The 21759-nt window shown below is 45.4% G+C and overlaps 1 protein-coding gene across 1 annotated transcript in view; it reads right to left on the bottom strand.

Moving 5' to 3' along the window:
• Positions 1–1129: 1129 nt before the first annotated feature.
• The window catches only part of LOC121532348 (spondin-1), a 94842-nt gene continuing 74212 nt past the window's right edge, over positions 1130–21759 (bottom strand). Inside the window, exons 15-16 of the mRNA XM_041838282.2 lie at positions 6854–7123; positions 1130–2489 (exon numbers count right to left, since the gene is read on the bottom strand). Coding sequence (XP_041694216.1) covers positions 2320–2489; positions 6854–7123 — 440 coding nt within the window. The 3' untranslated portion in view covers positions 1130–2319. The remainder of the gene's footprint in view (positions 2490–6853; positions 7124–21759) is intronic.

Here is a 21759-nt window from a genome sequence, read left to right as displayed (position 1 = left end):
AGCGAGACATGATGTCCCAGATGTGCTCAGTTGGATTCAGGACTGGGGAACGGGCGGGCCAGTCCATAGCATCAATGCCTTCCTCTTGCAGGAACTGCTGACACACTCCAGCCACATGAGGTCTAGCATTGTCTTGCAGTAGGAGGAACCCAGGGCCAACCGCACCAGCATATGGTCTCACAAGGGGTCTGAGGATCTCATCTCGGTACCTAATGGCAGTCAGGCTACCTCTGGCGAGCACATGGAGGGCTGTGCGGCCCCCCAAAGAAATGCCACCCCACACCATGACTGACCCACCGCCAAACCGGTCATGCTGGAGGATGTTGCAGGCAGCAGAACGTTCTCCACGGTGTCTCCAGACTCTGTCACGTCTGTCACATGTGCTCAGTGTGAACCTGCTTTCATCTGTGAAGAGCACAGGGCGCCAGTGGCGAATTTGTCAATCTTGGTGTTCTCTGGCAAATGCCAAACGTCCTGCATGGTGTTGGGCTGTAAGCACAACCCCCACCTGTGGACGTCGGGCCCTCATACCACCCTCATGGAGTCTGTTTCTGACCGTTTGAGCAGACACATGCACATTTGTGGCCTGCTGGAGGTCATTTTGCAGGGCTCTGGCAGTGCTCCTCCTGCTCCTCCTTGCACAAAGGCGGAGGTAGCAGTCCTGCTGCTGGGTTGTTGCATTGATGTGCCATCCTGGATGAGCTGCACTACCTGAGCCACTTGTGTGGGTTGTAGACTCCGTCTCATGCTACCACTAGAGTGGATGCACCGCCAGCATTCAAAAGTGACCAAAACATCAGCCAGGAAGCATAGGAACTGAGAAGTGGTCTGTGGTCACGACCTGCAGACCACACGACCGGTGTCTTGCTAATTGCCTATAATTTCCACCTGTTGTCTATTCCATTTGCACAACAGCATGTGAAATTTATTGTCAATCAGTGTTGCTTCCTAAGTGGACAGTTTGATTTCACAGAAGTGTGATTGACTTGGAGTTACATTGTGTTGTTTAAGTGTTCCCTTTATTTTTTTGAGCAGTGTACAAGTGGCCAAATCATTGGACAGGCCAAAACAGTACATGCTCTGTCTATAGAAACGGTGGGAAATTAGCAAAAAGACATTCACAAAATGATTTCTCACGTTTCCTTTTATGGTAAAGGTGATTTATTCCAAAATAGTCATATGGTGTAGAGGCAAAAGAAGAAAGAGAGAAGAGAGGACTGATTAAAATAACAGAGAGAACATCTAAATATGACTTTTGCAAGAGTCTTGGCTGACGTTCTTATCAAAATACAACGACAAAAAGAAACAAAATATGTAATGATGCACACGAGCTGCGCCCTCTCAACGAGGCATGTTTAAGACTCTACATGTATTACAATGGAATAAAAAGTCACAACAGATTCTTGTCTTGAAAATAATAATGTATTGAGGCATACAAAAACCTAGAATGAATGTTCACCTGTGCTTTGTCTTGGAATATAATTGTCAAATTAACAAACTAAACACAAGATACAATATATATAAATTACTTGGTTGGTATTTTCATTCAATAACGTTTCAACACAATCAACAATGATTTTCCCAAAAAGTCTTACCGTGTATACGTAGCTACTTTGTACAACCTGTATGGAGTATTGTGGTTCAACCAGCAGGGTTACTATGCTCAAATCAACTGGACACTGACGTTTGGAGACCTGCTTTAATGATACATGAATATTGGAGTGAAACTCAACTCTCTGACCCGGATAAAGAAATTGGGGGCAGGAAAAATGCCAAATGCATATTCCGTGTGATGCCCTAGACTGGAGGCCTGGACTGAAGTGGCTCTTTCTAAGATCTGCAAGTGCCCTTTTAAACATGGTTATTATCATAATTTGAGCACATTTTGAAGCCTAGGGCCACTACCAGTGAAGTCTTCTGACTGAGAAACGTTAGACATGCAAGAGTGAAAGAGTGTTGTCAGTGCTAACTAGTAAAGCCAATACAACTGTAGTATAAAGACAAAAATAACATTGTAAAAAAACGTGTTTTGTGTGTGATTGTGAAGTTGTGGTGTACTGTATAGTGTTGGTTACATAGTAATACATTGGCCTGCTGAGTGAGGAGGCTACTATAAGACTAATGACTGACGCTGGTCTCGTCCTCAGCCCAGTGATCCACAGTAATGGAGTCTCTGGAGAATCTCTCATCTCCCTCCAACACACAGGTGCTGTATCCATCACACTGACTGCCAACCCAGGCTAAATCAACACTGACAGTCTGCATCTCCTTCCTCCCCCAGCCCTAACAAAGAGAAACACAGATAGACAGCAGAGCCCCCTAGCAGGGCTGGACATTACAGGCACGGATCTCCTTCTTGTCCTTGCAGCTGGTGATCTGTGTGGGGGCACTCTTGGCTCTCTTCTTCAAAGCCATGAAGCGCTCCTGAATCCCCCCGCCGCAGTGCTTGGTACAGTCCGTCCAACTGGACCAGGGCCTCATCTTGCAACCTGTGGGAACAAGTCAATGAGATGAGAGAGCGGGATTTCCAACCTGGTCTCAGAGCATTTTGTATTATTCTGTTTGTAAATCCAATAAACTCCATTTCGTATGATATGCTACGAATTACAAATCGTATTACATGTTACAATTTTGCAATCCGTATGATTTTTACAAACTCTAGCTAGCTCGATAACGTTAGCTAGGCTAGGGATTAGGGTTAGGGGTTAGGGTTAAGTTTAGGAGTTAGGTTAAATGGTTAAGGTAAGGGTTAGCTAACATGCTAAGTATTTGCAAAGTAGCTAAAAAGTAGTAAGTAGTTGAAATGTTGCTAATTAGCTGAAATGCTGAAGTTGTCCGTGATGCGATTGGAATTCTCAACCTTTGGGTTACTAGACGTCCGTGTTATATGCCTACCCATCTACCCCGACCAACCACCCTCCTTTTGTTTTTGCCTTAATTAACCAACTGTCTTATGTAACCATAACAAACGTAACATAACATACTAAATGGAGTGTCTCAGATTTACATACAGAATAATACAAAATGGCCGAGACCAGGTTGGGGTTTAAGGTGGCTTTCCTTAGTTAGTCAAATCAATCATGCACCAAATATCTTACTTGATTATGACATTAATTGATGTGAGCAAGCACAAGTGAGACATATCAAATGTGCAATGTTCAAGCCTTAATTTCATGACCAATCATTCTTAGCCTTACATTAGACTGAACAATCATCCATGCTCCAGAGAGCATGGAGTCCCGGTCCGCTCCCCACCGCCCTTTATTACTGATGATGAATGGTGGGTGGTGTGGGTTGTGGTGGTGGAGGGGGGTTATGCTGCCCCAGCCAGATCTGTGGGGGTATTTGTCACCGTCACCAGCTCATTAGTCCCAGGTTAAAGAAGCCTGTCTCTATGGGGAGGCAACAGTACAAAGCCCACCCTGACTGCTCTGCTTCTACCTGTGGGAGCAATCAGGACGGCCATCTGTGAGCAGGCCCAGTCACTTTATCAACCTGACAGGGCTGATCAGCACTGAGTGTAGCCGCTCTAACACAGCCAGGCAGGGAGGGAGAGGGGGAGGGAGGAAGCATTGATCCTCTCAGGACTTGGGCAGGTGGATTAAGAGTGGGCTGCATGGGACATTTGACCTTTTGACCTGAGGAATGTCCGTGCTGAGCTAAAGGGTAGAGCTGCCACTTTCAAGGAGCGGGACTCTAACCCGGACGCTTATAAGAAATCCCGCTATGCCTTCAGACAAACCATCAAACAGGCAAAGCGTATGTTACGAACCCCGTGGCTTTAAAAGTCTAGGGTGGATGGAAAAGAGGCCCGTAACATAACTCATGCAAATTAGGCTATTGCCAAGGAACAGTGAGAACAGAATACGCCAACAACCAAATGCTACCGTCAAACACAAAATGTTTATTATAAAAACACACAGTAAATGGTTTGGGAAAAAGGGGCTGAGCTGGACCCAAGGAATGAAACAATAAAGTCAAAACCCCCTAAACTGATCTTGCCTGCCTCAAGAACTACTAAGCTTACTGCTAACCATACAAAAATACAGTGGGTGGTCCGCTCAGGTCTAACTGGTGTGTTTAGACAAGGTTTCCTACGGGTAGTGTATGCCCAAGGGCGACTTGCTAAATCCCCCTTTTCCCAGGCACAAACAAACAATATAGGTACCATACGGACTAAACAATTAACGATTGCATACACAAAAACAAGACACCACCGTATACATACTCACAAACAAAAAGAGTCTGTCAGCAAACACAACTGACTAGCTTTTAAAACAAGGGGATGTGTGATATGATTGGGTAAGAAAACAGAAACAGGTGGTGCAATCAGGAGAAATGTCCACTGATTGGTCCACCTCAGCAATCAGCAGATTAACTGATGACTGAGAGGTGGGACACACCAACGACCTCCAATCAGGAACAAAAAGTACACCTGTGATTAGAGCAGGAGAGGAAAAACACAAAAACACATACACGTAACACGTAAATACAGGACTAAGATTGAATCCTACTACACCAGCTCCGACGCTCATCGGATGTGGCAGGGCTTGCAAACTATTACAGACTACAAAGGGAAGTCCAGCCGCGAGCTGCCCAGTGACACAAGCCTACTAGACGAGCTAAATGACTTCTATGCGCGCTTCGAGGCAAGCAACACTGAAGCATGCATGAGAGCACAAACTGTTCCAGACGACTGTGTGATCACGCTCGCCGTAGCCGATGTGAGTAAGACCTTTAAACAGGTCAACATTCACAAGGCCGCAGGGCCAGACGGATTACCAGGACGTGTACTCCGAGCATGCGCTGACCAACTGGCAAGTGTCTTCACTGACATTTTCAACCTGTCCCTGGCCAAGTCTGTAATACCTACATGTTTCAAGCAGACCACCATAGTCCCTGTGCCCAAGAACACCAAGGTAACCTGCCTAAATGACTACCGACCCGTAGCACTCACATCTGTAGCCATGAAGTGCTTTGATAGGCTGGTCATGGCGCACATCAACACCATCATCCCAGAAACCCTAGACCCACTCAATTTGCATACTGCCCCAACAGATCCACAGATGACGCAATCTCTATTGCACTCAACACTGCCCTTTCCCACCTGGACAAAAGGAACACCTACGTGAGAATGCTGTTCATTGACTACTCATCACTAAATTAAGGACCTTGGGACTAAACACCTCCCTCTGCAACTGGTTCCTGGACTTCCTGATGGGCCGTCCCCAGGTGGTAAGGGTAGGCAACAACACATCTGCCACGCTGATCCTCAACACGGGGGCCCCTCAGGGGTGCGTGCTTAGTCCCCTCCTGTACTCCCTGTTCACCCATGACTGCGTGGCCAAGCACAACTCCAACACCATCATTAAGTTTGCTGATGACACAACGGTGGTAGGCCTGATAACCGAAAACGATGAGACAGCCTATAGGGAGGCAGTCAGAGACCTGGAAGTGGTGGCAAGAGAACAACCTCTCCCTCAACTTGATCAAGACAAGAAGATGATTGTGGACTACAGGAAAAAGATGAGGACCGAGCACGCCCCCATTCTCATCGACAGGGCTGTAGTGGAGCAGGTTGAGCGCTTCAAGTTCCTTGGTGTCCACATCACCAACAAACTATCCTGGTCCAAACACACCAAGACAGTCGTGAAGAGGGCACGGCAACGCCTATTCCCCCTCAGGAGACTGAAAAGATCCACAAAAAGTTCCTAACTGGTTGCATCACCGCCTGGTATAATGATATAATATGCCATTTAGCAGACTCTTTTATCCAAAGTGACTTACAGACATGTGTGCATACATTTTTACGTATGGGTGGTCCCGGGGATCGAACCCACTACCCTGGCGTTACAAGCGCCATGCTCTACCAATTGAGCTACAGAGGACCACAGGCGGCGTCAGAGGAAGGCCCTAAAAATTGCCAAAGACTCCAGCCACCCTCGTCATAGACTGTTCTCTCTGCTACTGCACGGCAAGCGATACCGGAGCGCCAAGTCTAGGTCCAAAAGGCTTCTTAACATCTTCTACCCCCAAGCCATAAGTCTCCTGAACAGCTAATCAAATGGCTAGACTATTTGCATTTAGTAAATGTTTTTCTTAACTCACATTTTTCTTAAAACTGCATTGGTGGTTAAGGGCTTGTAAGTAAGCGTTTCACGGTAAGGTCTACACCTGTTGTATTCAGCGCATTTGCCAAATAAAATGTTATTTTATTTTATTTACATTCTGAGATACAAACAATACCTCAGCAGGACTTATGGGGAATCTGAATGAATGATGAGTGACTTGGAAATCATCGTCAGTGACTTTCCCGATTTATTTAACCCTATATTTGGGATATAAAGGATACATCAAGGTGGTGGATACAGCATGTATCTTCCGAGTGGCGCAGTGGTCTAAGGCACTGCATCGCAGTGCTAGCTGTGCCACTAGAGATCCTGGTTCGAATCCAGGCTCTGCTGTAGCCGGGAGACCAATGGGGCGGCGCACAATTGGCCCAGCGTCGTCCAGGGTAGGGGAGGGAATGGCCGGCAGGGAGGTAGCTCAGTTGGTAGAGCATGGCGTTTGCAACGCCAGGGTTGTGGGTTCGATTCCCATGGGGTATGAAAATTACAAATAATAATGTATGCACTAACTGTAAGTCGCTCTGGATAAGAGCGTCTGCTAAATGACGTAAAATGTAAATGTATCAACGACATGAATGAAAGAGGTGATAATGACAATAATGGTGATGATGAATGTCTTGATGAAGATAATGATGATGAATGTCTTGATGAAGAGGATGATAATGATGATGATGACAAAGGTGTATATATGTATATATGCCACACAGGTGATGATGATGACTGACCTGCTGCGTCCCGTCCTTGCTGTTTGCCCCTTCTCTTCTCTTTCCCGCCGCCCACCTCTCCCCCCCGCCGTCTCTTCTTCTCCTCGCTGGCCCTTGAGCCCCGTTTGCACTTCCTGATCTTACACTTCTTCCTCTGGACTGTCTCGGGGCAGGGCTCCCCTCCAAAGTTGGGCTCCAGCTTCACCATGCGTGTCCTGATGGTGTGGCCTTTACCGCAGGACTTATTACACTCGGACCACTCCGTCCACTCTGACACCATGCAGTCCATAGCTGGGGAGAGATGAGAGAGAGAGAAAAGAGACAGAAGAGAGAGGTGAATGACGTATAAGTGACTGACTGTCTGACTTATTTGTTTATTTCTTTGTTTATTCAGATCACCATTAGCTTTTACAGAAGCAGCAGATACTGTTTCTGGGTTCCACAAAAATCACAAAACATGATAAGTAACAAAACACTGATAGACAAGGATAGTCACACACATTTAAAATACAACATATACAAACAATACAACAACAAAAATAATGTGTGTTTAATCTGTTTTTTAAATGTAATTTTGCTGTTTGCTTGAGTAATTGGAGATGGGGACTATGAACTTGGGGACTATGAAGAGACCCCTGGTGGCATGTCTTGTGGGGTATGTACGGGTGTTTGAGCTGAATATTATTTGATTATGCAGACAATCTGGAATTTTTGTCACAGTAATATTGCTCATAAAAACTAGAAGAGAAGCAGTTAATCTCTCGTCAACCGTCAACCAGGAAAGACTGGCATGCATGTTGTTGATGTTAGTTCTGTATGTGCAGTTAAGGGCAAGGTGTGCTGCTCTGTTTTGAGCCAGCTGCAGCTTTGCTAGGTCTTTCTGTGCTGCACCTGTCCATATTACTGGACAGCAATCAAGATGGGACAAGACCAGAGCCTGAATAACTCGTACAGTTGATTTTTGTGTCAAAAATGCAGAACATCTTTTTATAACAGAGATACCCCTCATCTTCACAACAACTTTGTCAATGTGACTTGACCATGATAATTGACCATCCAATTTTATACGTAGGAGTTTAGCTTCCTCAACTTGCTCAATGGTCACACCCTTTATGTACAATTCCAGCTGAGGTTTAGGTCTTAGAGAATGTTGTGAACCAAATACAATGCTTTTAGTTTAAGACCAGTTTATTATGAATCACCCATTCTGATACTGACTGTAACTCCTTATTTAGAATTTCAGTGAGCTCACTGGCTTTGGGTGCTGATATGTAGAGTGTGGAATCATCCGCATACATAGTCATTTTAGCTATGTGTAAGACCAGTGGCAAATCATTTGTAAAAATATAGAAGAATAACGGCCCAAGGCAACTGCCCGGAGTGACACCGCATTGTACATATCTGATGTTAGAGAAGCTTCCATTGAAGAACACTCTCTGGGTTCTAGTGGATAAAAAACTCTCCAACCATGTGATGGCAGGTCATGTAAAGCCATAGCAAGTGAGTTTTTTTCAATAACAATTTATGATCAATAACATCAAAGGCTAAACTGAAATCTAAAAATACAGCTCCAACTATCTTCTTATTATACAGTTATTTTAACTAGTCATCTGAGTCAGTGCAGTACAAATTGAGTGCCCTTCTCTATATGCATGCTGAAAGCCAGTAGTTAACCTCTACGGGATCGGTGTCACGTATACGGGACGGTTGAGCTAACGTGAGCTAATGTGATTAGCATGACTGTTGTAAGTACCAGCAAACTCTCCAGGACATAGTCATGTCTTATATGGGCAGAAAGCTTAAATTCTTGTTAATCTAACTGCACTGTCCAATTTACTGTAGCTATTACAGTGAGAAAATACCATGCTATTGTTTGAGGAGAGTGTACAACAACAACAAAAAACTTATCACGGCAACTGGTTTGATACATTCACCTCTGAAGGTAAATAATGTACTTACATTCAGTAATCTTGCTCTGATTTGTCATCATGAGGGTCCCAGAGATCAAATGTAGCATAGTTTTGTTTGATAAAATCCATTTTTATATTCAAATGTAGGATCTGGGTTCTACAGTTTGAATCCTTGGTGTCTCTGGCTCCACACCCACACCGCCCGGCCATCTAGATGTGTTAAAGTTGGTGTATAAGCTAATGATCCATCATGTATGACATTCCTGGGAGTGTGTAAATGTACATTTTGTATTACCAATGTTCTCTATAGTTATGTACTTGAAAATGACCAATTCGGCACATTTGGGCAGACTTGATTCAAAATAGTCCAGTATCGCAATGCGTCACTGGATCAATCTGAAACTTTGCACACACACTGCTGCTGTCTAGTGGCCAACATCTAAATTGTGCTTAAACTGCAATATTATATTGTGGCCTTTCTCTTGCATTTCAAAGATGATGGAACAACAACAAAAAAGAGTAGAAAACAATTTTTTTGTTGTTTGTATTATATTTTACCAGATCTAATGTGTTATATTCTCCTACATTAATTTCACATTTCCACAAACTTCAAAGTGTTTTCTTTCAAATGGTATCAAGAATATGCATATCCTTACTTCAGGTCCTGAGCTACAGGCAGATAGATTTGGGTAAATCATTTTAGGCGAAAATTGAAAAAAAAAAGAGTACGATCCTTAAGAGATTAATTTGTTCTCTGAAAAATAGCATTGTATTTGGTCAAACACAATCCTCTCCATCAGTTTACTAAGAACAGGCAGCAAACTGATTGGGCGGCTTTTAGAGCCAGCAAAGGGTGCTGTGTTGAGGTGTGAATGACGGAGTCAGGCTTAGGAGGTAAAACACCAAAATCCAGAGTTTATTCAGTGTACATGAATAAAGCGCAGCAAGCGTCAAAACGAAACTAGCACAAGGGAAAAATCCACCTTGGCTACATACAAGGAAAGTGTAGCTCAACCGAGCTACTCATTCTCACAAAGAACAATCACTCACAAAGGATAAGGGGGCAGAGGGAACACTTATACACAGACTAATGAGGGAATGAGTACCAGGTGTGTGTGATTGACAAGACAAGACAAGACAAGACAAATGGAGTGATGATAAATGGAGTGGTAGTGGCTAGTAAGCCGGTGACGACGAACGCCGAAACCTGCCCGAGCAAGGAGGAGGGGCAGCCTCGGCTGAATTCGTGACAGGTGCTTTACTATTTTTAGGCAGTGGAATTACTTTAGCTTCCTTCCACGCCTGTGGACACACACTCCTTTAGGCTTTGGTTATAGATATAGCAAATAGGGGTGGCAATACAGTCTGCTACCATTCTCAATAGTTTCCCATCAAGGTTGTCTTTACCTGGTGGCTTGGCTTATCACCGCTGACCAAATTTAAAACAGCAATCCTTCTCTTTCAATATTATACTTTTTTTTTCTCACAAAAATATGATGGTTCACTGTTCAATGTTGTCATTTCACTTCTGAGTTTTTCCACTTTACTATTGAAATAGTCATTGAAATGATTGGCAATATCGAAAGGTTTTGTTATAAATGACCCATCAACTTCAATGAACGCTGGAGATTAATTGGGTTTTCTGCCCATTATATAATTTAAGGTACTCAATACTTTTCCCATAGTTTTTTATGTCATTTATCTTTGTTTGGTAATATAATTTCCTCTTTTTGTTAAGTTTAGTCACAAAATGTCTCAATTTACAGTATGTCAACCAATCAGCTGAGCAGCCTGACTTGTTTGCCACCTCTTTTGCATAATTTCTTTAAACCATACAATTGTTTTACTCATCATCAATCCCGGGGGCTCAAACAGTTCTCACAGTTAGTTTCTTAACAGGTGCATGCTTATGTAAGGTTCTGTATTTATTTTCTTATTCAACCTTGCGTTCTTGAACGTAGCCCTGTTTCTTTGTGTTCTTGAACGTAGCCCTGTCTTTCATTTTTGTTCATTGATATCACCTGTGTTTGTTACTCACCTGGTCTCATTAGCTCCTTATTTAGTTCAGTTCATTCTGTTTGTGCCTTGTGAGGTATAGTTCGTTTTGACTCTACTAAGCCTTTTCCTAGCTCGTTTGTGAGAACCAGTTATAGCCTTCAGTCCTAGTTTTTGATTCTCCTGCCTGTTTGCCTACCTGTGTATGACCATTGCCTGCCTGTGACCACGATTCCTGCGTTTTGCGAAGGCGAAATAAACACCTGCCATGCTCTGTGTGTGAATCTACACCTTTTTCTCCCTGAGTATTCATTACAGCTTGTCAACAATTGGCATGAATAATTTTACAAATACTTCCAGTGCTGCATCTGGATACACTTCCTCATACACATCAGATCAACATAAATGTTTTACATCTTCAACATAAGAGTCTAGAGAGAACATTTTGTATGATCTCTTATAAATTACTTTAGGCCCAACCTTCGGCACTTCCTTGTCATTGCCACAATGTTATGGTCACTACAGCCAATGGAAACTGATATTGCTTTAGAGCAAAGCTCTGCATCATTAGTGAAGATATGATCAATACAAGTGGATGTCACAGATCCAACACTATTGGTATGCACTCTAATTGGTTGAGTGATAAGCTGGGTCATATTACAGGCATTAGTCACAGAAGCGTCCTCTTGAGAGGACAGCTATTTGCTAACCAGCTAATGTTTTGGTCACCCAGAAAACACACATTATCAAGCATTACACACATATTATCCAAATACTGACTGTTAGCACTTGGTGGCCTGTAGCGCACCCCAAAAGAAGAGGCTTTAGATGAGGCAGGTGAACTTGCAACCACTTCAATAACATTCTACATGAGATCCTCTCTAAGCATTACAGGAATATGGCTCTGAACATATACAGCAACACCTCCCCCATATGCATTCCTGTCTTTTCTGTAGATGTTATATCCCTGTATTGCTACTGCTGTATCGTCAAATGAATTATCTAAGTGAGTTTCAGAGATGGCCAGTATATGAATTTTATCCGATGTTAGCAAGTTATTGATTTCATGAACCTTATTTATAAGGCTACATATATTAATATGGGCTATTCTTAGCCCTTTCCTTGGTAGCTTATCGGAAATATAATAATGTAATAAAATAATAAATATGTGTGCGATGTTGGCCTGAAGCTACTGACCCTGAGGCTTTCTCATTCCTCCCAGGCTTTTGTGAGGAAGCATGGACAATGAGCATGTCGTAGGGGATGTAAGCAATGTTCCCATGCTCTCTGGCAGCTTTCATAGGTGGGATAAGTTCATTCCGCCTATGGCGCAAAGCTTCAGAGAAGTCCTCTTTGAGGAAGATGTTGGTTCCTCTCAAGTTCTTGGCTCTCTATAGAACAGCCATCTTGTCCTTAAACCTCTGGAACTTGACCACTATCGGCCTGGGTCTGTCACCTGGGCTGGTTACATGTTTTCCAGACCTGCGGGCACACTCCACCTAAATCTTCGTATGATCCATCTACAGCTTTTTTGGTGATAATTTTTCTTACTTTCTCCTCAGACTCGGCCCAGTTCTCATGTGAAGACTCTGGTATGCCATCCACAACTAAATTATTCCTCCTGGATTGTCCCTCTAGATAGTCATTTTTCCCAGTTAATAATGATTCACACAGTGCTGATGTCATCTCGAGAGGGCTTATAGTTTGTTGTCATCTTGCTGCAAGTCTCTTTCAGGACATCCACCTCTCCCTGGGAGAACTACAAACTGTTCTTAAGGTCCTGGACCTCTCTGGTCAGATCGTCCATTTGTTTGTTAGTTGAGTCCATCAGTATTTGGACAAAGCTCTTGAAGCTATTTTCCTGTTATTGTAACAACTGCTTATATATCCTTTTTGTTTGTTTAAAAGATCCTTCACCTGTGATAGAGAAACACTGTATTTTCCATTACTCCCACTGTCACGTTCGTTGAAGGACGGGTCAGACCAAGGCGCAGCGTGATATACGTACATGTTTATTAAATTATAAACACAACGACAAAACAACAAACGAAACGTGAAGTCCAAGGTAGCACACACAACATACCTTACACGGAACAAGATCCCACAACCCACTAGTGCCAATAGGCTGCCTAAGTATGATCCCCAATCAGAGACAACGAGCTACAGCTGCCTCTGATTGGGAACCACACTGGCCAACATAGATCTACACATAATAGATCGAAACATAGAAAACACACAACAAAGAATATACACACCCTGACACCAACATTTAAGCGTCCCCTGAGTCAGGGCGTGACAGTACCCCTCCCCAAAGGTGCGGACTCCGACCGCACAACATAAACATAACAGGGTAGGGGCCGGGTGGGCATTCCGCCTCGGAGGCGGAAACCGGTTCGGGGCGTGACGACCTCTCACTCTCCGCCTCCCTGTTGCGCCCCTGGTCTGGTCTGGACCTCGGCGCGCTACTTCCCCTCTCCTTCCTCCCACGATACGCCAGGCCCTGTCTGGATCCTGGTGTGGGAGACCCCGAACCTGGAGAGGGGCTGACGTCATAGTCTGGACTGGAGCCGCTGACCGAAGCTGGACTGGGCACCGGTGGAGCGGACTGCTCTGGCTCCGGAGTGGAGCCGCTGACCGGAGCTGGACTGGACCCCGGTGGAGCGGACTGCTCTGGCTCCGGAGTGGCGCAGCTGACCGGAGCTGGATCAGGCACTGGTGGAGCGGACTGCTCTGGCTCCGGAGTGGAGCAGCTGACCGGAGCTGGATCAGGCACCGGTGGAGCGGACTGCTCTGGCTCCGTAGTGGAACAGCTGACCGGCACTGGATCAGGCACCGGTGGAGCGGACTGCTCTGGCTCCGGAGTGGAGCAGCTGACCGGTGCCGGACCAGGCACCGGTGGAACGGGCACGGGCCGTGCCGGACTGGACAAACGCACCACTGGCTTGGTGCGAGGGACAGGAATGGGCCGGGCCGGACTGGCGACGCGCACCACTGGCTTGGTGCGAGGAGCAGGAACAGGCCGGGCCGGACTGGCGACGCGCATCACTGGCTTGGTGCAAGGAGCAGGAACAGGCCGGGCCGGGCTGGCGACACGCACCACTGGCTTGGTGCGAGGAGCAGGAACAGGCCGGGCTGGGCTGGCGACGCGCACCACTGGCTTGGTGCGAGGAGCAGGAACAGGCCGGGCCGGGCTGGCGACGCGCACCACTGGCTTGGTGCGAGGAGCAGGAACAGGCCGGGCTGGACTGTGGAGGCGGACTGGAGGTCTAGAGCGGAGAGCTGGCACAACCCGTCCTGGCTGGCTGCCCACTTTCGCACTACACGTGCGGGGTGCTGGCACAGGACGCACTGGGCAGTGCACGCGCACTGGCGATACAGTTTGTAGAATTGGCGCAGGATATGCGGGACCGAGGAGGCGTACTGGAGACCAGGAGCGTTGAGCCGGCACACCCCGTCCTGGCTGGATGCCCATCTTCGCACGGCACGTGCGTGGTGCAAGCACAGGACGTACAGGACTGTGCCGGCGCACTGGCGACACAGTACGTAGCTCCGCATAACACGGAGCCTGCCCAGTCATACGCTTCCTCGCGTGAGTACGGGGAGTTGGCTCTGCTCTGACACTAGGCTCCGCCAACCACCCCGTGTGCCCCCCCCAAAAAAATGTTCTTGGGGCTTCCTCCTCGACCGGCCTCCTCCGTGTTGCCGTTGCACCTCTCCTGCCTGGGCATCTACCTTAGCCCATGGTCCTCTCCCCGCAAATATCTCTTCCCATGACCACAAATTGCCCACCTGTGACATGGCTATTCACTCCGCCTGGGCACGCTGCTTGGTCCTCGTTTGGTGGGATCTTCTGTCACGTTCGTTGAAGGACAGGTCAGACCAAGGCGCAGCGTGATATACGTACATGTTTATTAAATTATAAACACAATGACAAAACAACAAACGAAACGTGAAGTCCAAGGTAGCACACACAACATACCTTACACGGAACAAGATCCCACAACCCACTAGTGCCAATAGGCTGCCTAAGTATGATCCCCAATCAGAGACAACGAGCTATAGCTACTCTGATTGGGAACCACACCGACCAACATAGATCTACACATAATAGATCGAAACATAGAAAACACACAACAAAGAATATACACACCCTGACTCAACATTTAAGCGTCCCCTGAGTCAGGGCGTGACACCCACCATTGGCTTTGGATGCCATGGTAGCAACATAGGCTAATGCTGGTACTCCACGCAGTTCCAGACAGGGCAGGTCCCAGGGCAGATTTAAACAGCAATCTGTAAGTGTTTTATTTTTGCAAGTCAACCCTTGTTAAAATACCCTCAGGCACATTGTTCAGATGGGGACTGGTATGGTTTTCTTTTACAACCAGAGGAACACTACTGTCCAGTCGTGTGGTCAGGTACCACAAAGAGGGACTTAGGAAAATTACAATTGGCTCAGAACAGGGCACCATGGCTGGCCCAAAATGTACACGGAGAGCTAACATTAATGCTGAAAGAGGAGAGATTCACTTCATCACTACTTGTTTTTGTAAGAAGCATTGATATGCTGAATGCACCGAGCTGCCTGTTAAAACTACTAGCACACAGCTCGGACACCCATGCATACCTCATAAGACATGCCACCAGAGGTCTCTTCACAATCCCCAAGTCCAGAACAGACTATGTGAGGCACACAGTACTACGTAGAGCAATGGCTACATGGAACTCTATTCCACATTAGGTAACTGATGCAAGCAATATAATCAGATTTAAAAAACTGATAAAAATACACCTTATGGAACGGTGGGGACTTTGAAGAGACACACACACACAGGCACAGACACATGCATGCACATGCTAACACACGCACTCTACACACATGTACACATGGATTTTGTATTGTAGATATGTGGTAGTGGAGTAGTGGCCTGAGGGCACACACTTAATGTGTTGTGAAAAGTGTTATGAAATGTAATGTCATATAATACTTTTAATTGTATATAACTGCCTTAATGTTGCTGGACCCCAGGAAGAGTAGCTGCTGCCTTGGCAACAGCCAATGGGGATCCCTAATAAATACAAATACAAAAAAAAGCTATGTTTATTGATAAGGACTAAATTGTCATCTTTCCATATGCTATATCAGTCTGGCTGAAAACCAGAAAACTATTTCTCATTTCAACAATCCTTTCCATAATCCATTTTCACATTTGACTGCATCCTTCAGGGAATAATACGATTGTGTATTTTTGCAGAACATTTGTTATTACTTTGCAAGGAACAATTGTATATTTTTGCGGAACATTTGCTTTTACTTTGCAAGGAACCCAATTAGAATATCAATCAGGGATCTCCGCTTCAAATGTCAAAGTACAAGTTCAGAGTTAATGCAAAAAAAAGGAGACAGAAGAAGTCAAATCCTCTGTGAGTCTGATTTCCACTACATCTGCCTGTGATCAAATGATAAGCCTCAACACCTTTTGACAACACACAGGCCAGAGTTTTGCAGAGTTGGGTTGTGTGGGATTCATTTATATAATTGTCAGTTTGTACTTGTGTGTTTACACTTTGTAGTAACAGAAGTCTACCTACTGTATGTACGTGACAGTGCTAGCCTGGTCCCAGTTCTGATTGTGCTGTATAGTCAGCTACTGTGGTCATTGTTATGCCAAACATACCATAGGGACTCTACTTTAACAAACCTAACGCAATAGTAAATCTAAGCGTTATAGGTCCAGGGGTGTGTAAAATATTTGTGCTATTTTCACAGCTGTTATTATGAGCACAATAGCTGGCTGTGGCGCGGAAGGTCTGTGTTTTAATGAATAAACCAAGCCCACAATGTCCGGTCTGGAGTGTGAAGTCACGACATAGCAATGCCAAAAGCAATGGTCTGCCCTAGAAAGCCTATGTAAATTGTGATCGCCAGAACGGCCAAACCCCCCAAAAAATGGACTTCCGTTTTGGCCTCAAAAATGCGTTTATTATGATCATGATCATGATTATGATCGATCCCCACTGTGAATTATTTTAAAGTTCGCTACAAAGTGATCCATTCTGACTACTACATTTGTCATCATAGGCCCATGTGCTGACACAGACCAATCACGGGCCGGCAGGCTACGAGGAGGCTTGGGCCCGGTTGGTTGACTCTCTCAGGCAGGACGAAAATGACTAAATCGCCCATGATCCTTTACTAGTTACGGCCACTTTCACGGCCGCTATTTTTTGGTGCCATTCAGCCCAGATTCAGCCACATTCAGCAACGCGCTTCAAATTAAAATACTTCCGGCTTCATGTGCCATTGGGAGTTTCCATAGGAATACGTGGATGACGTCAGTGCTTTCGCTTCTGGTTTTAATTCCGTGTTCAAAAGAACTGGGAACTGGGAACTCGGAAATCTCTGACTTCCGACTTCAGTGCGTTCAAAATAATTGGGAAAAATAGATTTGAACGGTCATCCAACTCGGAATTCCAACACGGGAACTCGGGCCTCTTTCTAGAGCTCTGACTTTCCCACCTGAATAACAATGATGTCATGATTTGATCTCGTATTTTTCAGAGTTCCCAGTTGTTTTGAATGTTGCATAATGTCTATGGAATAAACAAGTTCTAGGTGTGACGAGGGCTTGCCCACTCACTGGCCAATCAAGGCGTTCCATGGCTTAATACTGCATGCTTGTGTCTCAAGTTCTGTTGGTTATTGACAGTCTTTGCATTTTCATCAACTCCAATTTGGCTGGGGGAATGGAATATTCTCGTCCATTGTGGATTGATCCTACAGTTTATTAAATAGCAGAGGCTGCTACAGTAACGAGTGATAGCAAGAATAAAAACCTATTTGGGGAGTGTTCACAGTCAACACTGTTGTAATTGGCTTCAATGAGTAGCCTCTAGGCCAGGGTTCTTCAATTCCGGTCCTGGAGGGCCGAAACACTTCTGTTTTTTATTTCTACCTGGTAGTTAATTGCACTCACCTGGTGTCCAAGGTCTGAATTAGCCCCTGATTAGAAGGAGAGGATGAAAAACAGAGGTGTTTCGGCCCTCCAGGACCGGAATTGAAGAACCCTGCTCTAGGCCTTTACGCATCGTACTTCTCCTCAAATAAAAAATACTAGGCTCCCGTAAATTGTATTGTGTGTGTGAGGCACGTTCTCAATAAAATAGCCTAGGCATACCGTTGGCGTTATAGGACAGAACATTTTGAATAGCCTATGTTTGGAGGAGCGTGTCTTTGGTAAATGGACAAGAGGCGCTCTTTGGAAATGGGGATGGATACAAGCCGAATGGAGAATTGCAGGTAGGCATATGTGAATTGTGAATAATGCAAAAACCTCACGAGTAGACCATTTAGAAACCTTTTATGGATAGGCTACTTGTGCATGGCCAGGATAAGAAAGATACCAGACACATTGCTGTTGAACCAGCTTTAGTTATAGTAGGGTAAAGGTTTTTTAATCAAACAAAACGGAAAACAAGCAATTGTTACAGGAAAATAACTTAAATGTTTCTAAATATGAGTGTCACCAGATTATCTCATCTCTCGTTCCATGATGGGTATATAGCCTATATGGAGGGTTTTTTACACACATCCAAAATAATAACAGGAGCTGGCTAAAATAATGTAATGGCCTACATAGATAAAAAGGAGATGGAGATGGCTGCCGTTTTACGGGCTCCTAACCAATTGTGCTATTGTGTGTGTTTTGTACATAATGTTTCTGCCACCGTCTCTTATGACTGAAAAAAGCTTCTGGATATCAGGACAGCGATTACTCACCTCGTACTGGACGAAGATTTTTTCTTTAACGAGTCGGACGCAAAGGATTTTCTTCAGACACCAGACAAGGTCCAAATCCCCGTCATTCGCGTGAGAAAGAGACAGATATATCGGGGACGTAGGTCGGGGTGCCTCGTAAGGATCCGACGGCGAGTGCGTAATCTGCCTCTACCATCAGTCCTATTAGCCAACGTACAATCATTGGATAACACAATAGACAAACTAAGATCATGGATATCCTACCAACAGGAAATTAAAAACTGTAATATCTTATGTTTCACCGAGGTGTGGCTGAATGACGACTTGGATAACATACAGCTGGCAGGATATAAGCTGCATCGGCAAGATAGAACAGCTGCCTCCGGTAAGATAAGGGGTGGCAGTCTGTGTATATTTGTAAACAACAGCTGGTGCACCAAATCTAATATTAAGGAAGTCTTGCGGTTTTGCTCCCTGAGGTACAGTATCTTATGATAAGCTGTAGACCACACTATTTACCAAGATAGTTTTCATCTATGTTTTTCGTAGGTGTCTATTTACCACCACAAACCGATGCTGGCACTAAGACCGCACTCAATGAGCTGCATAAGGCCATAAGCAAACAGGAAAACATTCATCCAGAGGCGGCACTCCTAGTGGCCGGGGACTTTAATGCAGGCAAACTTAAATCCTCATTTCTACCAGCATGTCATATGTGCAACCAGAGGAAAAATACTCTAGACCACCTTTACTCCACACAAAGAGACATGTACAAAGCTCTCCCTCGCCCTCCATTTGGCAAATCTGACCATAACTCTATCCTCCTGATTCCTGCTTACAAGCAAAAACTAAAGCAGGAAGCACTAGTGACTCGGTCAATAAAGAAGTGGTCAGATGACGCAGATGCTAAGCTACAGGACTGTTTGGCTAGCACAGACTGGAATATGTTCCGGGATTCTTCCGATGGCATTGAGCAGTACACCACATCAGTCACCGGCTTCATTAATAAGTGCATTGATGACGTCATCCCCACAGTGACCGTACATACATACCCCAACCAGAAGCCATCGTTTACAGGCAACATCCGCACTGAGCTAAAGGGTAGAGCTGCTGCTTTCAAGGAGAGGGACTCTAACCCGGACGCTATAAGAAATCCCGCTATGCCCTCAGATGAACCATCAAACAGGCAAAGCGTCAATACAGGACTAGGATTGAATCGTACTACACCGGCTCCGCCGCTTGTCGGATGTGGCAGGGCTTGCAAACTATTACAGACTACAAAGGGAAGCACAGCCGCGAGCTGCCCAGTGACACAAGCCTACCAGACGAGCTAAATTACTTCTATGCTCGCTTCGAGGCAAGCAACACTGAAGCATGCATGAGAGCATCAGCTGTTCTGGACGACTGTGTGATCACGCTCTCCATAGCTGATGTGAGTAGGACCTTTAAACAGGTCAACATTCACAAGGCCGCAGGGCCAGACGGATTACCAGGATGTGTACTCCGAGCATGAGCTGACCAACTGGCGAGTGTCTTCACTGACATTTTCAACCTGTACCTGACTGAGTCTGTAATACCAACATGTTTCAAGCAGACCATCATAGTCCCTGTGCCCAAGAACACTAAGGTAACCTGCCTATATGACTACCGACCTGAAGTGCTTTAAAAGGCTGGTCATGGCTCACATCAACAACATTATCCCAGAAACCCTAGAACCACCCTAAGTTGCATACCGCCCCAACAGATCCACAGATGATGCAATCTCTATTGCACTCCACACTGCCCTTTCCCACCTGGACAAAAGAAACACCTACAGTTGAAGTCGGAAGTTTACATACACTTAGGTTGGAGTCATTAAAACTCGTTTTTCAACCACTCCACAAATTTCTTGTTAACAAACTATAGTTTTGGCAAGTCGGTTAGGACTTTGTGCATGACACAAGTAATTTTTCCAACAATTGTTTACAGACAGATTATTTCACTTATAATTCACTGTATCACAATTCCAGTGGGTCAGAAGTTTAAATACACTAAGTTGACTGTGCCTTTAAACAGCTTGGAAAATTCCAGAAAATTATGTCATGGGTTTCAAAGCTTCTGATAGGCTAATTTACATAATTTGAGTCAATTGGAGGTGTACCTGTGGATGTACACTGCTCAAAAAAATAAAGGGAACACTTAAACAATACATCCTAGATCTGAATGAATGAAATAATCTTATTAAATACTTTTTTCTTTACATAGTTGAATGTGCTGACAACAAAATCACACAAAAATTATCAATGGAAATCAAATGTATCAACCCATGGAGGTCTGGATTTGGAGTCACCCTCAAAATTAAAGTGGAAAACCACACTACAGGCTGATCCAACATTGATGTAATGTCCTTAAAAGAAGTCAAAATGAGGCTCAGTAGTGTGTGTGGCCTCCAAGTGCCTGTATGACCTCCCTACAACGCCTGGGCATGCTCCTGATGAGGTGGCGGATGGTCTCCTGAGGGATCTCCTCCCAGACCTGGACTAAAGCATCCGCCAACTCCTGGACAGTCTGTGGTGCAACGTGGCGTTGGTGGATGGAGCGAGACATGATGTCCCAGATGTGCTCAATTGGATTCAGGTCTGGGGAATGGGCGGGCCAGTCCATAGCATCAATGCCTTCCTCTTGCAGGAACTGCTGACACACTCCAGCCACATGAGGTCTAGCATTGTCTTGCATTAGGAGGAACCCAGGGCCAACCGCACCAGCATATGGTCTCACAAGGGGTCTGAGGATCTCATCTCGGTACCTAATGGCAGTCAGGATACCTCTGGCGAGCACATGGAGAGCTGTGCGGCCCCCCAAATAAATGCCACCCCACACCATGACTGACCCACCGCCAAACCGGTCATGCTGGAGGATGTGGCAGGCAGCAGAACGTTCTCCATGGCGTCTCCAGACTCTGTCACGTCTGTCACATGTGCTCAGTGTGAACCTGCTTTCATCTGTGAAGAGCACAGGGCGCCAGTGGCGAATTTGCCAATCTTGGTGTTCTCTGGCAAATGCCAAACGTCCTGCACGGTGTTGGGCTGTAAACACAACCCCCACCTGTGGACGTCGGGCCCTCATACCACCCTCATGGAGTCTGTTTCTGACCGTTTGAGCAGACACATGCACATTTGTGGCCTGCTGGAGGTCATTTTGCAGGGCTCTGGCAGTGCTCCTCCTGCTCCTCCTTGCACAAAGGCAGAGGTAGCGGTCCTGCTGCTGGGTTGTTGCCCTCCTAC

This window comes from Coregonus clupeaformis, chromosome 6 (genome assembly GCF_020615455.1).
Source record: "Coregonus clupeaformis isolate EN_2021a chromosome 6, ASM2061545v1, whole genome shotgun sequence".
Taxonomy (NCBI): domain Eukaryota; kingdom Metazoa; phylum Chordata; class Actinopteri; order Salmoniformes; family Salmonidae; genus Coregonus; species Coregonus clupeaformis.
This window is presented reverse-complemented; position numbering and strand designations above follow the sequence as displayed.